This window comes from Synchiropus splendidus, chromosome 4, assembly GCF_027744825.2.
Source record: "Synchiropus splendidus isolate RoL2022-P1 chromosome 4, RoL_Sspl_1.0, whole genome shotgun sequence".
In the NCBI taxonomy this organism is placed as follows: domain Eukaryota; kingdom Metazoa; phylum Chordata; class Actinopteri; order Syngnathiformes; family Callionymidae; genus Synchiropus; species Synchiropus splendidus.
In genome coordinates this window covers 9,620,106-9,640,074 of record NC_071337.1, presented here as the reverse complement: position 1 = coordinate 9,640,074, position 19,969 = coordinate 9,620,106, and the positions used below count along the sequence as shown (strand labels likewise).

The following is a 19,969-nucleotide window of genomic DNA, read 5'->3' as shown; positions in this document are numbered from 1 at the left end:
CATGATGTTTCCTCTCTTTTAATGGGGTGCTACGGGCCTGATCTCACCAGCTCGCTAAGCTCATCATGGAGCGATATAAACTCTCAGTGTGCATTTCCAGCTGTACAGTCATCAAGGTCAGCGAGTTAAGCAGAGCTGCGTCATCACCTTTCAAGGCCAAGTTGAAGAACCAGAGGTAGGAGGAGCTACTATGGGGAGGGATGGGCTGCGGGTGTATTTACTCAAAGGTTCGTTCCAACACCCAAAAGGAGCTGGTTAAAGATGCCGCTGGGAAGAACGCAGTCGCGCTGTAAAGCGATAGATTGGATTACACGCCTACTGCGCATGCTTCATGGTCAAGTTCAAGTTGAACTGGCTAGTAAAATTGCGGGGGTACATTCCATGTGTCTGCCATGGGGGGCGCCACCCGTCTTTGATCCGAGCTGCTCCTCAAGATCCTCTATCATATCCTTGCTTGTGCACTATCTAAAACACACACCATATAAGTGGCACTACTGTAAAAGCGGCAAGGTCACTTCATCTGTTGCGCAAAAGTCTTATCTCCGGCTGATCACAAGATCGAGTGACGACCTGTTGCATAAGTCAAGTCAGGTCTGCAAATAATGGCTGCTTTAGACACAAGTGATGGAGGTCAAGGTCAACTTGATGAAGTGGTCTTTTCAACAGTATGCCAGTGATTCTCTAAATCTCATACATGCCCTCAACATGTCTCTGGTTGGATCTAGTGTGTCAATAAGTTTTGACTTTTTAGCCTCTGAAGCTGCGGCATTACAAGCAGAATCGAGGGAGACGATAAGAATTTGCCCGTCAAGGTTTTAAGAAGTGAAAGAAGTCAACAAGCAAAAGAATAAGACCCCGAGTTATATGGCTCGAGAGAAGAGGCGGGGGAGCGAGGTAGGGAGGGGGTGAGGGGAGGGCATTGCCGTGGGCTCTCCTTCTTTCTAACAGACGAGGGCGCGCAAGAGCTGAGGAGGAGAAAGACCTTCAGTCAGTCTTCCCTAGGCGTGCGTGCGTGTGTCTGAGTGCACGCCTTCAAACATAAGTTACTTTATTAAGGTGAGGTAAGGTCGCCATAGCAACCACTGGGTTGTCAAATACACGTTGTCATAGCGATCACACGATTGCACGCTTGCGTCTGCGAGGATAAGTTGTTTCAGGTTAAAAGTATTTATTGTAGTACTCAGTTGTAGCAGCCTAACAAGCGAGCATGTTGCTGTTGCTCATACTAACAGTAGCAGTAATATGAGTTGAAATTATATTACAAGTTCTGGGGGTATTAGAAAGTAGCATCTATGCATGTAATAGTAGTACAATAACGGTCACGACTGTTTTACTTCTAACGAGGACATAAAGGTAACAAAGCTGAGAAATACTATTTCCTCTAGTGGTGGGGGGAGGGGTTTGTTATTGAGGGAAGTTCAGCAGTGGTTGACGCAACAATTATAGTAATAACTCTAATACGTGGATTAGTTGCAAAAGATGTAGTCATGGTAACGAGTACTGTAATCAATCGTTGTAATCAAAGAGTAGACGCAAAGACGTTTTAACATGTAGTATTGGTCGTAGTACAGGAGGTTTTAATAGCGGCAATATTATAATTGACAGTGAAAAAAGTGATAATAGTGATAACAGTGCTCAGTAACAGATGTACTAGTGGTTGTAGAAAAGTAGTATTCTTCTGGGGCGGCAGATGAACTGGTAGGAGAACAGGTAACATTAGAGCCATAGACGATCACAAAAAGAGTACTCCTCCTCTGTTCCTTTCTCTATAGTTGTCATTATGATTTTTATTTGAACATTAGGACCTATCCATTGACCACTTTTTTAAATCTGTATTACAACAATATTTAAAAATGAAATAATAATTTCTTTTGTAAATCGGGCGCCTTCGCGGAAATGTTTAAATGGGATTTCACAGTATTTCACATCCCCGCTATTTCCCGGTATTCCACGAATAAACATCAAAATAAGCCAGAAAAAAAAAACAGTTTAGCTCTGTTGTTCATGAAACGCGTCTTCGGTGAAAGCTCAGGGTGTCATACTTGATGACCTCACTTGACTCCAGTAAAAGGGGGTGATTATCGTAATTACACGTGTATTTACAGACTACGAGTTTCTGTACAATCCAATGCATTTCCTTTAAAGCACCGATCTGGGTGCGTTCAAGACGACGGATTCGGATTTCCTCAGTTTACTCATATCAAATCGATGTGTGTCGTCATGAGGGGGGGCTGTCATGACGACCAGCCTATTAAGAATGACAGCTCTGGAGGAAGAGAGAAAGGAAGAAGAGAGAGAGCGAGAGAGAGAGAGAGGGTAAATGGTGATCCCTCCCAGAGATCTCTCTGCGCACTCTGCATCGCTCTCCAGTCCGGATTGCATCCTTTCTTTCAACAATCACATCTCTACTTTCCAACCCATCCACCTTCCTCACCACAAGTCTCGGAGCCGGCATGGACAGCAGAGAGGATGTGGTGATGGAGGGAGGTCAGTCGGACAAGAGCGACTCGCCAGGGGGAAGAAGCCCGCAGGCGAAGCAGGACCACCGCAGCCCACTCAGCCCTCTGAGCCCCGGCACTGCTCCCTTCAGTAGGGACAGAGCCGAGCTGGCGGAGGAGAGCGCCCGGAGGAACATGAGGCCAATCCCATCCTCGACTGGACACAGACTCCACCAAGCTGCTCATCTCCGCAAAGACAACAGCAGCTCCGACACCGAGTCCGACTTCTACGAGGAGATCGACGTGAGCTGCACCCCTGAAAGCATGGACTACCCGACGCAGCATGGTAGGAGGCGGTGCAGCACACAACAGAACCGTCGGTCTATTTATTTAACAACAAACAAAACGTTGTAAATGTGGCAACTGTGGCACCCACCATCGTGGACTAGTGTCGCAGTCGTAAAAAGTCCTTATAATTCAACGCAATTCCATGGCAGCGCAAACGCAGCTGTTTTCTCTCTAAATCAACTCACATGATCTCGTCTAGCGTTGTAAAGGATATCAGTATTTTCCAAAGAAGAAAGAAAATTGATTGTTTATTCAAAAATAGAGGAGACACCGATCTAATAAACATATAACGTCGCGGTAATATGGGGTTTTAAAAAAGCTAGTTCAAATGGTTTTACATTCACATTTAAATATGTATTCGCATAATATATATGTTTAATATCGTCTGCTACCACAGTTCGGGAAATTACATTTCAGATTTCAAAAAGTAAATCGTGTGATTGATGTAAAAATCGATTATAAAATGCATAATTTTATTTTCAAAAATGTATAACATACATCACATCTGCAAATAACATTGCAACTAAATAATATGAAAATAAATCGTTTTAAAATGTAGCTTTCGTTTTGTCAACGATTATTAATCAGACTTTTTTTTCTTTTCAGGACGAAAAGGAGATTCACCTGTTCATTCAAATGACACCGGTTCTGACTCGGGTAAGAACATCGCGGGACAGGGCTCCCTGTCCTACTCAGCGGACCAAATCCGCCGGTACCGGACGGCTTTCACCCGGGAGCAGATCGCACGGTTGGAGAAGGAATTTTACCGGGAGAACTACGTGTCGAGGCCCAGGAGATGTGAACTAGCGACCGCGTTAAACCTCCCCGAAACCACTATCAAGGTGAGTGCTGCTCAAGCGCTGTCACAACCAGGCCTCAACAATGACCGGACAGAGTGTATCTATATCAATAGCATCGTGGTAAAAGTTCTGGTGAACAGGCCTGGGGTTTTCACAACAATGATGTTAATCTGAGCTGCTATTGGATCTGCTGGTTAATATTTGACGCGGCGTGTCTCCGGTTCAGGTCTGGTTCCAGAACCGCAGGATGAAGGATAAACGTCAGCGTCTGGCCATGACTTGGCCTCACCCAGCAGATCCGGCCTTCTACACCTACATGATGAGCCACGCTGCGGCCGCCGGGAATCTACCCTATACCTTCCCATCACACCTGCCCCTGCCTTACTACTCGCACCTCGGAGCAGGATCGGCACCGTCCGCCAGCCCGTTTCCGAACCCTCTTCGCTCCCTCGACAGTTTCCGGATGCTGTCGCATCCCTATCAGAGGCCGGAGCTCCTCTGCGCCTTCAGACATCCATCCCTGTATCCCCCCGGTCCTGCTCATGGACTGGGACCGGGAGGAAGCCCGTGCTCCTGTCTGGCATGTCACTCCAGTCCCTCCAACGGCATCAGCTCTAGAACCACTGCGTCAGATTTCTCTTGTTCACCGACCAGCCGGACTGATGCTTTTGTCACGTTCACACCTTCCGTGCTCAGCAAACCTTCACCTGTGACTCTGGACCAGAGGGAGGAAGTCCCCCTCACCAGATAGACGCCCTTCCCCTCTCCTTCAGAACTCTCATGCTGCATGAAGCCTGGCAATGACACTCGTCCCAAAAATTGGGGATGTGACTCTTTGTAATAAGGGTTCCTTTATCAGTCGGTCCCTCCAGGACTCTGCCAGCCTTTCATTATAGTCGCGGGACTTTCCCTTCAAAGGTTACGTTTATTCTTGAAATGGCATTAAAAAAGGGAAAATTAATGAGGAAGGAATGTCACATTTTCATTTTGATTTATATTCGATGTCAAAATTAAATTATTTATGATCAAAAATAGCCAATGCATTTTTCACTCCATCATCATCTTTCGTATAATAACGGACTATTCAGCACTACAGGGTTTTTGCAATGCTTCTTTGGGGCACAGCAGACAAAATACTGACTTTTATTTCTGTTTGAAAAAATATAATGGGTTGCATTTTGTTTTTTTTCACAATCAAAAAAAATAGTGTCACCCAATTTTTAGGTCTTTAATTACATTTTTTCAGTTATTTTTGGGTAACACGTAAGTCTGTAATGAACTGCGGAACAAAGAACAAGGAAAGGGCTTTAATTTGAATTTAATCTTACTATATTTTAACATCGGAGGTTGACAACAGCAGCAATTTCCAGAATTTGGAGGCTTAAATTTTGGCAAAAAACTACCATTAAGAAAACATTTATAAAAAAGTCCACAGAAGCTCAAACTGTCTTCCTATGCAACATATGCTGTAATATTGCCAAATATTTCATTTTAAAAAGAACTACATTGTTTGAATGGGATTAAACCTATAAATAATAAAATTAACAAATAACACAAGTGTAGTCGAATTATATACGATTTGAAAACGAAAAAACAAATTACATTAAATGGCAGTTTGTTGTTAAACATGGAACAGCAGCTGAAGCTACAGAACTAAATGGATTTAAACCATCCTTGGGAATTTGGAATAAGTTGGCAATTGTGCATCTCATAATGTTAACCGATCATTTTTCTGTATATATTTTCTCCTAATTTATTTATTTATTTTACATCTACAAGCCTAACCAAACTATGAAAGATAGCTATGCAGCTAAGTCACTGCTAAATATACATCTACTATGTTTAAGGCTGAGAGATTCTAGAGAACAAAAATGATTCCATCTCCACTCCGAAAATTAAATGAATTATAAAAGAAGTGGTGCGAATTTTGACAAGTGCAGTCCACATTTCTTTCATTTAGCTAAACATCCCTATAAACAGGAAGTGAGCGGTGAGTGGCACATGACAGCTGTGGTTTGTACCAACTGTGCCACTCTTTGTGAGAATCTCTATAAAAATCTATTTCAGATGACCTCAGATGAATGGACAGAAACTCAATTCAGATTGAGTACCAACACAACACTGCTGCAGGCAGCAAGTATTGAAAACACAATTAATACAAACGAAGAACCTGTTCTTGTCAACCCGAGATAACGCTGACACAATAACACAAGTCCCCAGTGTTTCCTGTAATCTAACACTGTGCCACTCATCATTATTATATTCAGAATTCCATCAAAACAAGGTTTGCGAGATGAGTCTGAAGTGAACAGGGGCTTTATCCTGCCTATTATAATTTATAGTCTCCACGCCAAAAACGACCTTCATGTAGTGCTACATAGACTGATGCTGCCCATCTCTCGTTTTAACAAGGCGCTTTGTTAACGTCTCATTATAAGCAGCCCACCACTCTGGGACCCTCGTGCCGACTCCAAAATGTGCAGATGCCGGTGAAATTAGTATGTGATGTATATGTACGACCCTGGATCTCCTCTTTTTTTCTCTCTGTGAGTGTTGAATTAATGATAATACTATACAGAGATCGGTACTGCCAAAAGGTAACAAGGCGCCCGGGGAGCGGATTACATCCCACACCGTTTGAGGAGAAGGAGGGGGGCGGGACCCTGGAGATGGAAGGAGGACAATCACAATGAGAGAGAAGCATTTTCCAGATCCAACAAACATAAATAGACGACTATTTTACCAGGCGACTCCTACAAAAAAACACATTGTAAACCATTTTTTCAAATACATATATGCATCTATAATCATTTTACTTTGGCAGCCGGGATTTTTTTCAGCCACACATTCTTCAAAAGCCTTGACTTAAAATAAATAAATACAAACTATAAATATTGTCAATATTTTATCAAATATCTCTATCTTTACATACCAAATTTAGCCAAACTAAAACACAGTGGTATGAATTTGACTGCCTCTTTGTTACAATGTTTCCTATCTACTCACGTGCTCATTGCCACCACATAAAGGGACATTGGGAACTATAACAAACTTATTATCATTATTAACATAAATTAACATTTAAATAAATAAATAAATCTTATTTAGCTTCTGCCACTGACAATCCTCGATAGCAACCAAATATGACCACCACTATGAATGTGAAACACCGAGGCGAAAATGACATTTAAATATCCTGTGATGACAACTGTGACAATGTTGCACAACTACTAGCTTCGCTGAAGACAACATAAACTAGAAACAGATATCATGACTGAATGTGGCCACAAAGAGCTGTAAGATGTGTGTATAGAAAGGAAATTAGCCACTAATTGTTAAAGCATAAAGCAAATAAAGCATTGTTATAGTCATAACAATAGTTCAGCCAGCTATATATATATAAGGATAAACATATAGTCATTGCTTCTTTTTGAACTCACAATTGTGATTATTCCGACCAAAACACAATCGATCAGCCTGTTCAGCACATCAATCCCCCTCCAATAAATGGACAAATCGTGATGTAAAGTGGTTCACATCCAAACCAACGCCCCCCTCCAATCTCCGCCGTGCACTTGCTGATGTGACCGCTAGATTGACCGTGACTCTTAAGTGGTCCCTGGGCTCTGTTAACGCCACTCATATTTTCCTTCAGACCGCTTAATAGACACGACAGCTTCAGTCATCTGAAGATATCGGGGATACATGGAGATCGACAGCACGGCGCCACCAATCAGCCAGATCCTAACTGGCAACATTTGACTGGCGAAAATAGTTTTACGCGTGTGATGGGGTCACAGGAGGAGCTCGCTGTTTCCAAAACAGTTTGTAAAAGCTTTTGATTTTGAACATGTCCAACCTAGGAAAGGAAAATATGTAAGTATTGCACTTCATCGTAGCTTGCCAAAAAGACAAGAAAAATCCAAAATGGCTGCCACTGGCCTCTTTCTTCTTTTGGTTGACTGGGACAAACATTTGAAACATAATGTTGAACTATGTAAATAAAATAAATAAAAAAAATAATGAATTTATAATCATAGTACTAAGAATAAACTAAATAAAATCAAAAACCAGCAAAAACAAATATTTAAAGAAGGAAAATTGGAAAATAAATAGAAAAACATGAATAAATGGGTAAATGAAAATGCTGATAAGAAAGTATATTCTGAAAAAAACATGATGTGACCTCTTGCTCAAAAAGGTTTCAAATTTGGATATCTACCAATGGATTTCAAATTGCTGTCACAATTAGGCTGATTTACAAATTTTAAAATAACCGTTACCACAGCTCCCCATTGAAGAAAATGACAAGTGTAACAATCACATCAGATGCTTTTTCAGGGGTAAAAAGGTTCATCGTCAGACATGACTGCACCAGCACACCTCCTCCTCCTCCTGCGCCTGCATCCTGCACTTGATTGATGGCCTTATTAACTGCAGTTCTTGTAAGTGTGACCGAGCTGATTAAAATGCATATGTTTGGAATAATACGCCGTTTAAGTTGCCAGGCTCGGCGCAGATTTATGTGGACTGTCTTTGCCTCTGATAGCCACTCAGGTCGAGCAGGAAAATGGATCTTGTGCATATAGTAAAATGAGGAATAGTTCAACTAAATGATTGTTTCATACAGACTGGGGGCTTCAGGATGAGGTTTGACTTTTAGCTCATGCAGCTACAATCCACAGTAGTACAGCTCGAACACTAAATTGGTTTATCTTGGGAAGCAGAATTTGTCTTTAAGCTTCACTATTGAGACAAAAAAAAGGTGTATTTGGCAGTCACAGCATACTCTACTCGCCAATGTCGATATCTGCAGAGTGACGAAAAGAGAATCATGTATTTTTGTTGGCCAAAACATAATTCTTATAACTTATAATGCTCATTGATTGTATAGAATTTAAATGAACAGAAAATATGAAAACAAGACACAAATAAACATAAGATAAAATAAAAATAAAGAAATTCAATGCAATTTTTCATCCAATGCACCAATGTGTGACTGGCCAATATCAATGAAAAAAAACCCATTTTGTTTGTGTTGGAGAAAAAAAATAAAGAGAGAGAAATACCACGACATAATAGACATATAAAAAATGTGATGGTTCATCTTGGCCACTTTTCTGACCATACATCTATGACCACGATGCATCATTTTAAAGCAATGCCTCGTGTAATTGTCGTCAAAATCGATCAGGTACATGGCTAATTAGATAATTTAATTGGTCTTTGTTCTTCCCCTTTATCCTTATCTGTGAACATACTTCGTTTGCAGATACCTTACTTAACAATTTTTTTTTCTTCATGCCACGAAAACATTCGATGTGACGCACATTCCAGCATTAACAAATCCACGATCCATGCGGGGAAATTGGCTCACACCACTTAACAGCACAAAGCGGTTTCATTTGGGGAGGAGCGGTGCAGCTGTCCACCAAAACCCCGCCACATGGATTGTCTTCTGTTGCCTCTATTTAAATGCGATTACGTCCTAATTTACAGGCGCTTGTCGCGGAGGCGTGGACGCAGCGATCAGCCGCTAACGATGATGAATGTGAGATTAATGCAACATACAAGAGGCGCCATTCAGACCCGCGTCTGTTTAAAGGGCCGTCCAATATCGTTTGCCGAACGCGGGTCATGTTAAATCAATTGGTTGAAAAGTGGTTTCGTCTTTATCAACATTATTTACGGTACAGCGGAGAGTGAGGGGGCCTGCAAGGAGCAGACAGAAAAACAGCAGGATGGAGACTTAAGATGTAAACTAGATAACGAAATATGTGTCCCTGCATGAACAAAAATCCACGTACAACGATTAATGCAGCGACGTCGTGAAAAATGTTGAACAAGAAATAGTCAGCGTTTGTGGTTTTGGAGCGCAAATTCGCTGTTGATCACAAAATATGGCATGAGCAACAGTGATGTCTGTTTCACCTTTTCAAAAGTGTCACTGACAAAACACGTGGTGATCTCAGCTTTCCGCTTCAACGTCAGATAGAAATACCATAAAATTGAAAACGGATTTATATGATGATGTAAGTATCATACGACAATACTATGTCAATAATAATAATAATAATAATAATAATAATAATAATAATAATAATAATAATAATAATAATAATAATACACAAATAAAGTGACAACAGTGCAGATTGAATTAAAGGTCACCTATCATGCCATTTTTTTTCTACAGTGACCAAACGTCACATATTAACAGAGCAGCCTTGCACCAAAACACGTTCCTCTCCTTCACAGCAAAAACACACTTTTTAACCTTTCAAAACAATATTAAGTCACAATTATAAAGACGCTCTATGAAGTCTGTGACGCACATGAAGGTGCGTTCCTGATGTCAGGCCGCTTGACTTCACCAAGCCATCAGATCAGTAGGATAACATATCATGTTGGCCTATTTTTAAAACCAAATTACTCAGAAAAAGATTGTTCCTTTGCATGTCACCATATGCTAAGGTGGCGTTTCATCTTGCTAACACAGACAGATAACATACTATTGTAGGTCCCCTTTAAAAGTATCCAAAAATTCTCATTATGCCAAGGCATTTAAAGCCCTCATCATAAATCATTTCTCAGGTTTTGGATAGTAGACTTTCACCTGATTAAAACAGCAAGTTTTAGTAAACCGGTGAGTTAACTTGGTGGGATAGGTTTTCAAATCTTTACAATAGTATTGATGAAATTGCTGAGTGCTGACTCAGTACGAAATTTGAAGAGAGATAAAATACAATGGATAGTGGTTTGGGAAATACCTTGGCTGGAGTGTGTAGCGTTCGTACTGCTGAATAGGACCTGGATAAGACACAATGCTAAATGTAAGAGCCAGTGGTGGAAGATATGGAGCTGGCTCAAAACTACTCATTAGAAAACTTCTTTAAATGTTTACTTTTCAGACCAAATAGTGATTATGTCTAACATGAACGTAAAACTGCAAATATGCAAACCAACATCTATTAAAACAGATACACAAGCTTTGCCTTTGATCAGACTAAATGTACACAAGACAGTCAGGAATTCTGTCAACGTTAGCAAACATGAGCAGAAAATGAGCACCACACAAATGTAGAAGTACCTTTGAATACAGATTATGCAAACTCCATTTAGCTGAATTCATCACCGCCATCTTTTTGTTTAGTTCAGTATTGGTCACGCAAACAGTGTCCAATACTCAAAACCATTACATAAGCATTTTGTTTGATGACTGTGATTCTGTTTAACAGCCCTGGCTGCAAAGTTCTCTGCAGATGAGCCCAGTTTTTGACACATCCAATTTAGTTTTACTGCACACTGGCCGCTTAACTGCTCTGCAACAGTGGTGGCTTCAGAGAGTCATCCAGCAGAGAGCATTTATGGAAAAAAGCAATTCTTGCTGCCAGGTTGAACCAGATCACGCCAACATCACTGCATTGTCTGTAGAGCTGAGTTGGGGGTAAATGCAGGCTTCCAATTCATATTGATAACACACCAGTTTGACAAGCAGCAGAGACATGACGCATAGTAGTGTTTGTGATTATCAGCAGATAAAAGAATTTCTGTTTCCTTTCACAACTTCATTTTTGTTGGTAAACTTGACTGATTGTTGAAGTACAGCAGGCGGTGGAGAAAACAAAAGACAATAACGTGGGTGAGATGATAGATCGAGAAAAAAGAAGCCGGGGAGGGTGGGACTCAACCAAGCGTTCACTAAAGGTCTAGAACACGGGTGTCCAAACCGGTCCTCAAGGGCAGCAGTGAGTGCACACAGCTTCGCCAATCAGGTGTCTGAGGACTGTCAGTCTGGTGCTGATCGCTTTACCTGACAACTAACTAAACATTGTAACAAAAAAGAGCAAAAGAGAGTCTCTGACTGTATTCTCCGAGCAGGTTTTTATTCAAAGGAAATGAGGCCCAGAACTCCACTGTTAACTGCCTTGATTTTTGGTTAAATGACACAAAATTTTAAGCCGCCACTAGTGAATTTGACAGTAAGGTCCTTCAAAATATCAGAGGATCTGCAGTGAATTATAGTTTGCGTTTGGCTTGTCTTTTGAATGAAGTAGAATCTGGTCGATACACAAAACTGTTGTGTGTAATAGAAACCTCTGTGCTTCAGTGATGTATCCTCATTATGTCCCTGTCCTGTGGCTGTCAAACTAAACCCACTGGTCCTTGCTCTGGTAATAGGGATGTCTGGGCTTCACACTTCCCACCAGCTCACCTCCTGTCCTTTTGACTTCACCCATCCCCCACGTTCTACACTTGCCGAGCGGTCCTGTTGACCTCTGACTTCCACTAACCAACGCTTGTATATCTGTTTTGACCTGTCCCTATTGAACATGAATAGAAATGTGATAATTTAACAGATACTGTCACACGTATTGACCTCAGAATAAATGAACGGTATCAAAAACAGCATGCGTGAGTGTAGGTCCCACTATTTTGGAAAGGCTACACCATGGGAAAGAGGCTCTAAGGAGATAGCAGTACCAGATAGTGAGAGCATCAGAAACACAGCTAAGAGCATGTGCTTAGTGGCTTAATGGATGTTTTGAAAGTACACTCACTGTTTGGCTGAGAGCAGCCCTCCCTAAAACTATAAAACTGCTCTGATTGACGTCTTAGAGGTGGGGTCAGATGGGAGTCCAGGTATTACTCATGTTTTCTTCACAAAGACTTAGGGTTAATGTAGCTCAGATTTCGAGTCATTTGTAGACTTGATGCTTCAACATTTGAGATAGCAAATAGATAAATTAATTTAAATTCAGATGATGAAGTAAAATAGATCAAGAGCTCGCTGTGCAATATTGTTTAACCATGTCTGTACATACTACAGAAGAATAAGCCCTTTCAACATTGCATGTCTCGCCTGTTATTTACCAAAAGATTTAACTTATCAAACACCATGCCCTGGTTGCACTGTCTGAGCAGAGGCCACTGCTCACAGTGTACAGGTATTATGTCTGAGAAAGACACACAACAAGAAAAAATGTATACAAGCAAACAGAGTATAAAAAAATGTATGACCAATAACAGATGTGAGGCGTTGGCCAGAGAGGGAACATTCAAGGACACCTGGCTCTTCTCTAAGTTTTGTTTGAGATTCAAGGTGAAAGGAGCATGTGAAGAAGGCTGGATATCAAATCGTTATCTCCATAGAATGAGGTCCTCTTTGGATAAATAACCCAAATTCCACTTTTTGCCTTAAACCCGTAAAGCAAGGGAGAATAAGGAAGCTTTCAAACAGCGGACTTAAGCCTGGTGTTTCATCTCTAGCCATGCCACTTCACATCTTTGCCTGCCTGTGTTCCAGTTTTACAGTACTCACTCTGGCTAGTGAGGGTCGGTATGTGCAGAACAGATGTTTGAGAACAAGATGATCTCAAAGGAGCCACTTGTGAAAACTGCTCTATGTGAAATGTTGTTGATGCGCCTGAAAGCCTAGTGCCTTTCTTGGACTTTTTGCCTTCCCAAATTCAGATTAGACAATTTTTTAAATCACTGCAGATTCTTTCTGCCAACCACGTAAATTCGTGACGGTAATGATCGTATGTCACAAAATACAGTGTGAAAGGAGATTTACAATTTTAATCCATTTTTGGATTTCATTTCATTTCACATATAGTGTACAGTGTATGGCATACAGGCTATAAAAATCAACATGAACAACATGAATTCATGTGATCCTACAGTTAAGTTAAAGTCCTAAGCGGGATTCAAAATGATGAGCTAAGCAGCTCCTTGATGCTACTTCGCTGAGCCCATCAGTGCTCAGGATTATGAACGGCCATATGTCTGCTGTAGACAAAATACAAAAATGTTAATACCAGTATACAGCAGAAATCGACTATATGTTGAGTAGTTAAAAAGTGAACCATCATAAGGCAAAGCAAATTCCTGCAAATGCAGTCCATTAAATTGTTGTCTGGCAAAAAAGGCAGATTGTCACCAACTAAACAACATACATGTGTAAGATAAGATCACGTCTGGTCTATTATACGATCTGTACACCGTTTGATTTGTTGACCGAGGGAAGCAGACCTGATTGTCTTTCAATCATGTCGATCCACATCAAAGCTGAAACTGAGCGGGCGGCGAGACAGTTTAATAAGACAGACAAAGTGACGCTAACAGATTGACCAGTGGCGTCTTCAGGTTGTGACTCAGCGAGCAGGAACCCGGATTTCGGGGAGGGGGGTCAGTGAGCGGGTCTAGCCAGCTGAAGCCGAGATGAGGAAGAAAAGAATGATTGTAATCTAATGTAAGTAAATCTAAATGTCTCATGTATGTGTGATTGGTGAGAAAGAAAGAGATTATATCAAGCGAGAAGTGATGGAAAACAAGACAGGCACTGAGGGGTCTACAGATCAAGGGAAAGGAAGGAGGATATGCTTTATGGTGATGCTCTGTTTGTGACAACTGTCTGCTGGATGAAAACAGGACCTCTTTAACTCTTCGTGGGTTAATGGAACTTTTATGAGTTTGTCCTGCAATCATGTAACCCCTGGCGTCTCCTTTCCTCCCTGCTACTCCACTTCTCCTTCCCTCTGTTCTCCGGCTGTATCGCGGCACAGATCAGAGGTGAGCCACTCCTGACTTTCTGTAAACACTGCTCTCTCTGCGCTGGGTTTATGAGGACGCGGCAGGTTAGGAGGAGGCCTGAGAGGGCGTGCGAGACTCTGGACTGACTTTAGTTTACGTTGGGTAACGACTTGTTCAGTGCAGTGCTTAGTAGAGTCCATTCGGAGGGAGACCAGATTTATAGGAGTTTGGAGCCAGCACAAGATAACCCACTCTTTATTTTGAATTAGGCCTGCATTGCTTACATGTTTCCATTCGTTGCCTGGTGTGCAATTTCATACAGATGTGTGACATGTTTAGTTGAACAAAAAACGTTTAACCAGAGCCGTACATGGTACATTATTCCATCGTTAGATTTCTTTTTTTTTTCCTTATTCTTCTTCCTTGATGGCGCAAGCATATTCCAAGATCACGGAGCCAGGATTCAACTGAGTGGTTCAGGGAGGAAGCAGTGGCATTTATGTAATCTTCCACTAGATCAATGCAGTTTGTGTACCACACCAGGAGGTAGCATTACGGAAACTGTGGCAAGTGAAAATTTGAAACAGATAGATCTGACAGACGATCTGCCCTTCAATGCTTGGTACTATAAACACAGAGGAGAAATTCCGGATAACATACAAAAATAAAGTACAAGTTAAAATATTTAGACCAATCAAAATATCAATATTGTGTTTAGGGACTGTCAGGGATGAAAAAGCAACAGCATCAACAAAACACATACGTACTAAGGATGAGGCAAAGTAGGTTTGTGGCTAGGCTTCATTGATCAGTGTCACAAAACTTTGGTTCAGAAGGGCAGGGTTGCTGCAGATCTCTATAGTGAATCGCAAGGCCACTATTTTACCAAAAGCTGGTATACAGTATAAGCCTATTAGCTCAACTGGCTTGGGTTCAATCACTGATGATGTCAAACAACGATATGTATATATCTCTTTGAAACACCTCTTGAACGTAACATTAGTGTCCACGGTACAGTGCAGACATATAATAAACAATTGCCATCATCTCCCTTCTCCATTGGTATATTGGTTACAAAAGTACGCCTCCATCAATAATCCAAGGTCATTAACAGTGGTTGTCCCCGAGTCGATATTGCATTTAAATGTTTGAATACAAACACGAATGGCTCAAACAGCATGAGAGGAGTACGACGTACAGTACAGGCACAAAATAACCGAGGCAACTTTTCGAAGTAAAACAAGCTCTGTCCATAAAGGAATCTCAAATCTCCAGAAAGAAAGAAAAAATATTGGTGATCCTTTCTGAATTCGCCTTCATAGGAACAACATATTGCTATTTTTATGCACTGTGTGGTGTGTCGTGATCAAATCCCGCATGCTCCCTATAAGCTCACTGGCTGATTGACGGAGCAGCAGACGGCAATGCAACATGAGTGATTAGATACTTGTGTTTTTATTTAGCTCTTTAGCTCAAAAGAATGGCAGTATTCGAACAAAAGCATTTCATGAAAGAAACTACAAGGCATAGATGCACCTCTGAATTAACTTTGACGATCACAACCTGAAGAATTATCTCTTTCAGAATTGACTCCTCAAGGGAGTATGTCATGAGTTGACTTCTATTACAATGTTTACATTCATTTGTGGATCATAAAGGGTGATGGAGTTCTTTAGCAGGATTTAAATGACATAGGTGGAGACAATATATATTTCGGTACTCTAACAAAGTAAGCTAGGGACGTCATATTAAAAACAAAAATATATATACTTTAGAATACATTTCAATCCAATGATGACTCAATGGAAGAAAAAAAACATCTTTTTGTATTTTGCAGAAACAGTGTCTTGGTTTATAAGGGCAGTAGAAGCAGAGAGTTCATAGGAAGCTCCGAAGGTCTAGATTGATTGAAAATAGGCGACATGGATCTTGGTCAGACCTCCCGTCATAAAGCACAGCTGAAGGATGATGGGCTGAGATCCAGACGCAACTTTTAATGTGGGGTCATGACTCACGCTGACCGTCCGTACTGAGTTTTATTCACTTCAATCATTCGAGTGTCGATTGTAATCATGGGCCTATCAGAGAGGCGTGATTGACGGGGTGGGAGAGGAATCGGGTGGGAAAGTGGGAGAAAAGATCGAAAGAGGCTAGAAACCGATGCTGAAGTCGGCACAATTCAGCTGATGGTTTGTGGGCCAATGAAGGTATATGCAGCAATATGAGATTGAGGATATCACAAGCAGTTTGTCACAATAATAGCTGTAGCGATTTACCCTAGAACAATGCTGGGTAACTTTGCACCTATGCAATTGTGGTCACATGCTTTTTATTATGTTGCCGCTGTCTGAGGTGCATCAGTTCAGGACGGTCTGCTCAATGACATCTTTGTAGGTGAGTATGTTTCAACCAATGACAGTCATATAGCAGCATTTATTTCCCTGTGTCGTCCACTTTAATGTGCATGTCTGCAAAGTCCAGTTCAAGTATCATAAAATATAAGCAGGGGGTGTCTGAACCATTTCAAAGAGAGGTGGAATGTAAGTGGTCCAGGATGAATGAGCATCTACGCAGAAGAGGAGGTTAGATCTGCCACATAGTTTGATAAATGATTAACCTGAAGTCTGAGGAGGGAAAAATTCACTGAAGTGAAAAAGATCCAGAAGGTGTTTCTTTTCAATTGTCAAAGTCTCCCTGTGCTAAAGACGTCTCGGGCTTAAGGTGCTAACCCAGGAAGGTATTTGAGGGTAGAAGCTGCCTTCCAATATGAAGGGATGGGTATAAAAAAAAAAAAAGAAAAAGATCAGCTTCATGTAATTATGGATTTATTTTTAAGTATCTTCCTTCATTGCACTCCAGTAAAGAACTATCATTGATGATGCTCCACAGTAAGCATTCATTAGCTGGAGCACGTCTGTCAGCTTGTGTGGATGGTGGATGAATGTCAAGGTGGGAAGGATACATTTTTTCCATCCAGAGGACAGTATTGATCTGGGCGCAAAAAGGCAGTAATCACCTTGAGGGATACATTATAGCAAATTGATGCACACATCCTCTTCATTTTTGCTATAGATTTCTATCAACCCAGGACGGACGTAATACGACCCAACCATGTAGACACAACACTAGCATATTTGAAGCAGAGAAATAAAGAAAAAAAGAACAAAGTTGAACATAATTCATCACTAATTTACACCATGGACAGGTACATGAAGGACATACAGTGTATGGTAAACACAATAGCTATGCATTTTCAAAATCTGTTTGATGTCTAGTATACTCAGAGTCAGAGTCAGAAATGCAAATCTACATCGAGCAGGTGGTGAACTAATAGAAAAGATGGGAAAATAAAGGGCAATATAAATAGTTTACATATACAACTGGTCAAATGTCCTTTCCTGTTAATGGATTACAATTTCGTACATATGTACTCGGACTAGGTGTTGAACATCCCTTGGTCGGTGCCACAACTATGGAGGCCAGCCATCAGGTGGGCTAGGGTGTTTGGATGAGTTTCAAATCCAGTACACCATGCCATTCGTTGTGCACCCCAGGATGGTCACAGGCCTTTTATCACAGTGTGCCCACATAAAGGCTGAGTCACCACTGGCTGATCAGACCTGCGTGAACCCAAACTTCCACTTAAGCCACAAGCAATGACTCCGTCACTTTGCGGAAGCTGAGAGTGCCTTGATGAATGGGATTCTGTGTTTTCACTCATGCGGTCCAAATTCGATTCCCAGTCACATTCCTTGGTGAAGGTATGCCCTGTCACTGTGTTTTTCTAACTCATAGTTTTATGCAGCAATGCCGAATGACTTAATCAGGGGTAAAGAAAGTTCAGTTGTTAGATTTGACTACTCCTCTGCAATTACATAAAAAGCTAATTGATCAGTTCATGGAGATGGCTTTGAGCACAAGTAAAAAACTAGAAGCTTATTAGATTTAAGTAACCAAGCTCTTTCTGCTGTAAAAAGGCACTTCTCAGAATATTTACCTCTCTGAATATTAACACTGTGACCTGTCTGCGCTTGTATGTGTCTGGTGTGAATAGGGAAAGAAGAGGGAAGGAATTAGATCCGAAACAATGCGTTGATGCTGCATTGCAAGGTGATTCAGCACGTTGAAATATTTATCTGTCTGTGTGTTTATGTTTATGACAGATGAAGATGCCTTCGTTTAGGTAGATAGATGGAACATGGCACCTATGAGCGAGGAATCCCATCATTCTAGAAGTCAGTCACTGGAGAGACCCTCTGGGGTGGGTCAAAATCAGGCTAGGGGTGCCAGTTCCGCCCTGTCAGGCAGTCTTCTGACTTGATGTATGTGTTGTATTGGGACACAGGTAAAGCCCTAAATATCTCCTCTTCTCTCCTTCAGCTCTTTTCATGGGACAGAACTATCCATTACTTAAAGAAGCTTCTGTCTTTCGACATCAAGCGCCAGTTAGCAACATATTGGAGAGATGATTTGTCATAGTCAGCAGTGTCCCTCCCATTTCAGCCTCTCCCTAAAGTGAGTGTTATTGTCATCCCGAGTCTCCGAGGATGTCTTTATCATTCCTGCTTAGTGCAGCATTGGGAAGTGCATTCTCAAGCATCCACCCACGCCAACCACTCTGAAAATAAAACACTTGAAATGCATTTAATTTCACAGCCACACCTCACATACACTGAGCGTGTGTGTGTTTGCTCTGCTCGGCTCTAAATGAAGCAATTATGGGTGTTTATGTAGCTTTAATGCTTGTAAGTGTCAGGAGAGAAACAATGCAGCGCTCACCAACTAATCAATGAGGCCTAGCGAGCAACACCACTTCGCCTCTCACTTCTTCTCTAATCACATCACCCTCTTTCTCTGTGTCGCAACCGGCTACTACAGCTCATCTTCTCTCCTTTCAATTAGCTATAGATGAAAATGAGCTTTTGGGTCAATTGGCCATGAAGAGAAGTTTAAATAGAGCAAGATAAGGCTATAACGCATTGGAAACAAAGTACGGGGCAGTTAATGCACTCCCCAGTTTAATGTATTCCGTTCTCCTTCACTTCTGAAATAGCTGACAGGAAAACAATTCCACAACTTAGGCTCTAAAGTTCTGAGGTGATTTCCACCTTAATGTAAAGTGTCAACACTTTCAACAAGTCAACACAAATATAAAGATAAGAGCTAGATTTATCAAGTGCAAGAACATTTCGGAAGAGCATTCTCAAATAAATATTCGACTTAAGTTGTCAGTGTATGAATGTAGCTTGTTCTTCAGGTGTACTGGTTTTATAATGTCAAACCATAAACATCTACCTATCTACGTGAATGTAGGGCAGCACAATTATGGCTAAAATTGTGATCATTGACCGATGTTGCAAAATAAAGATTTATTATTAAAAAACCTAAATAAAATTACACAACAATTTTAATGGAATAAGTATGCTGTCACAGAGTGCCTGTTGCAGAGTGCAGCATTTTGCGCTAGCCTGACCCTTTAGTGAATTCATGAGTACAAATGGGGCTAAAAACGTACCAACAAGTGCACAGGTGGGTGCGATAACTATCATTACCCATGATTCATATTGCTTTTCACCCAGGCATCGCTTACTTAAACAGCCTACCGGCATGTTTGCAACCGCTGCACACCCTTTTCAGCGTGGGAGGCTGGTCACGTCAGATACTGCTGCATTGTTTCAATTTTTTTTCATGTAAAATCTTAAAAAGATCAGACATGCTACAATAGGTTTAAGATTTGCTTGCATTCTCTCCAAAATCATTCCTAAAAAGTTCTGTACAAGTAGATATTGCAAAAGATCATTGTAGTCAAATTTTGTCTAAGAGACATGTCCTAGTTTTTGCAATCTGGGA

At 41.1% G+C, this 19,969-nt stretch overlaps 2 protein-coding genes across 3 annotated transcripts in view; one reads left to right on the top strand and one right to left on the bottom strand.

Annotated features, from left to right (window-relative positions):
- The window catches only part of LOC128758223 (3-hydroxyisobutyrate dehydrogenase, mitochondrial-like), a 70,627-nt gene that overhangs the window by 23,661 nt on the left and 26,997 nt on the right, over positions 1-19,969 (bottom strand). The window lies entirely within an intron of this gene.
- Positions 1,527-4,634, top strand: evx1 (even-skipped homeobox 1). 2 transcript variants are annotated; one of them, XM_053864152.1, is made up of 4 exons: positions 1,527-1,710; positions 2,441-2,784; positions 3,393-3,628; positions 3,813-4,634. In XM_053864152.1, the coding sequence occupies exons 2-4, from the start codon at positions 2,454-2,456 to the stop codon at positions 4,335-4,337; spliced, it is 1,092 nt and encodes a 363-aa protein (XP_053720127.1). In that variant the 5' UTR covers positions 1,527-1,710; positions 2,441-2,453; the 3' UTR covers positions 4,338-4,634. The 2 variants fall into 2 exon arrangements, with proteins under 2 accessions (XP_053720127.1, XP_053720126.1); XM_053864151.1 differs by having other exon boundaries at positions 1,527-2,784.

Bases quoted from the DNA above. Each gene is read 5' to 3' on its own strand.
- evx1 (XM_053864152.1), top strand. From the start codon at position 2,454: ATGGACAGCAGAGAGGATGTGGTGATGGAGGGAGGTCAGTCGGACAAG. The intron at 2,785-3,392 runs GTAGGAGGCGGT...TTTTCTTTTCAG, and splicing joins GGACTACCCGACGCAGCATG to GACGAAAAGGAGATTCACCT. The intron at 3,629-3,812 runs GTGAGTGCTGCT...TCTCCGGTTCAG, and splicing joins TCCCCGAAACCACTATCAAG to GTCTGGTTCCAGAACCGCAG.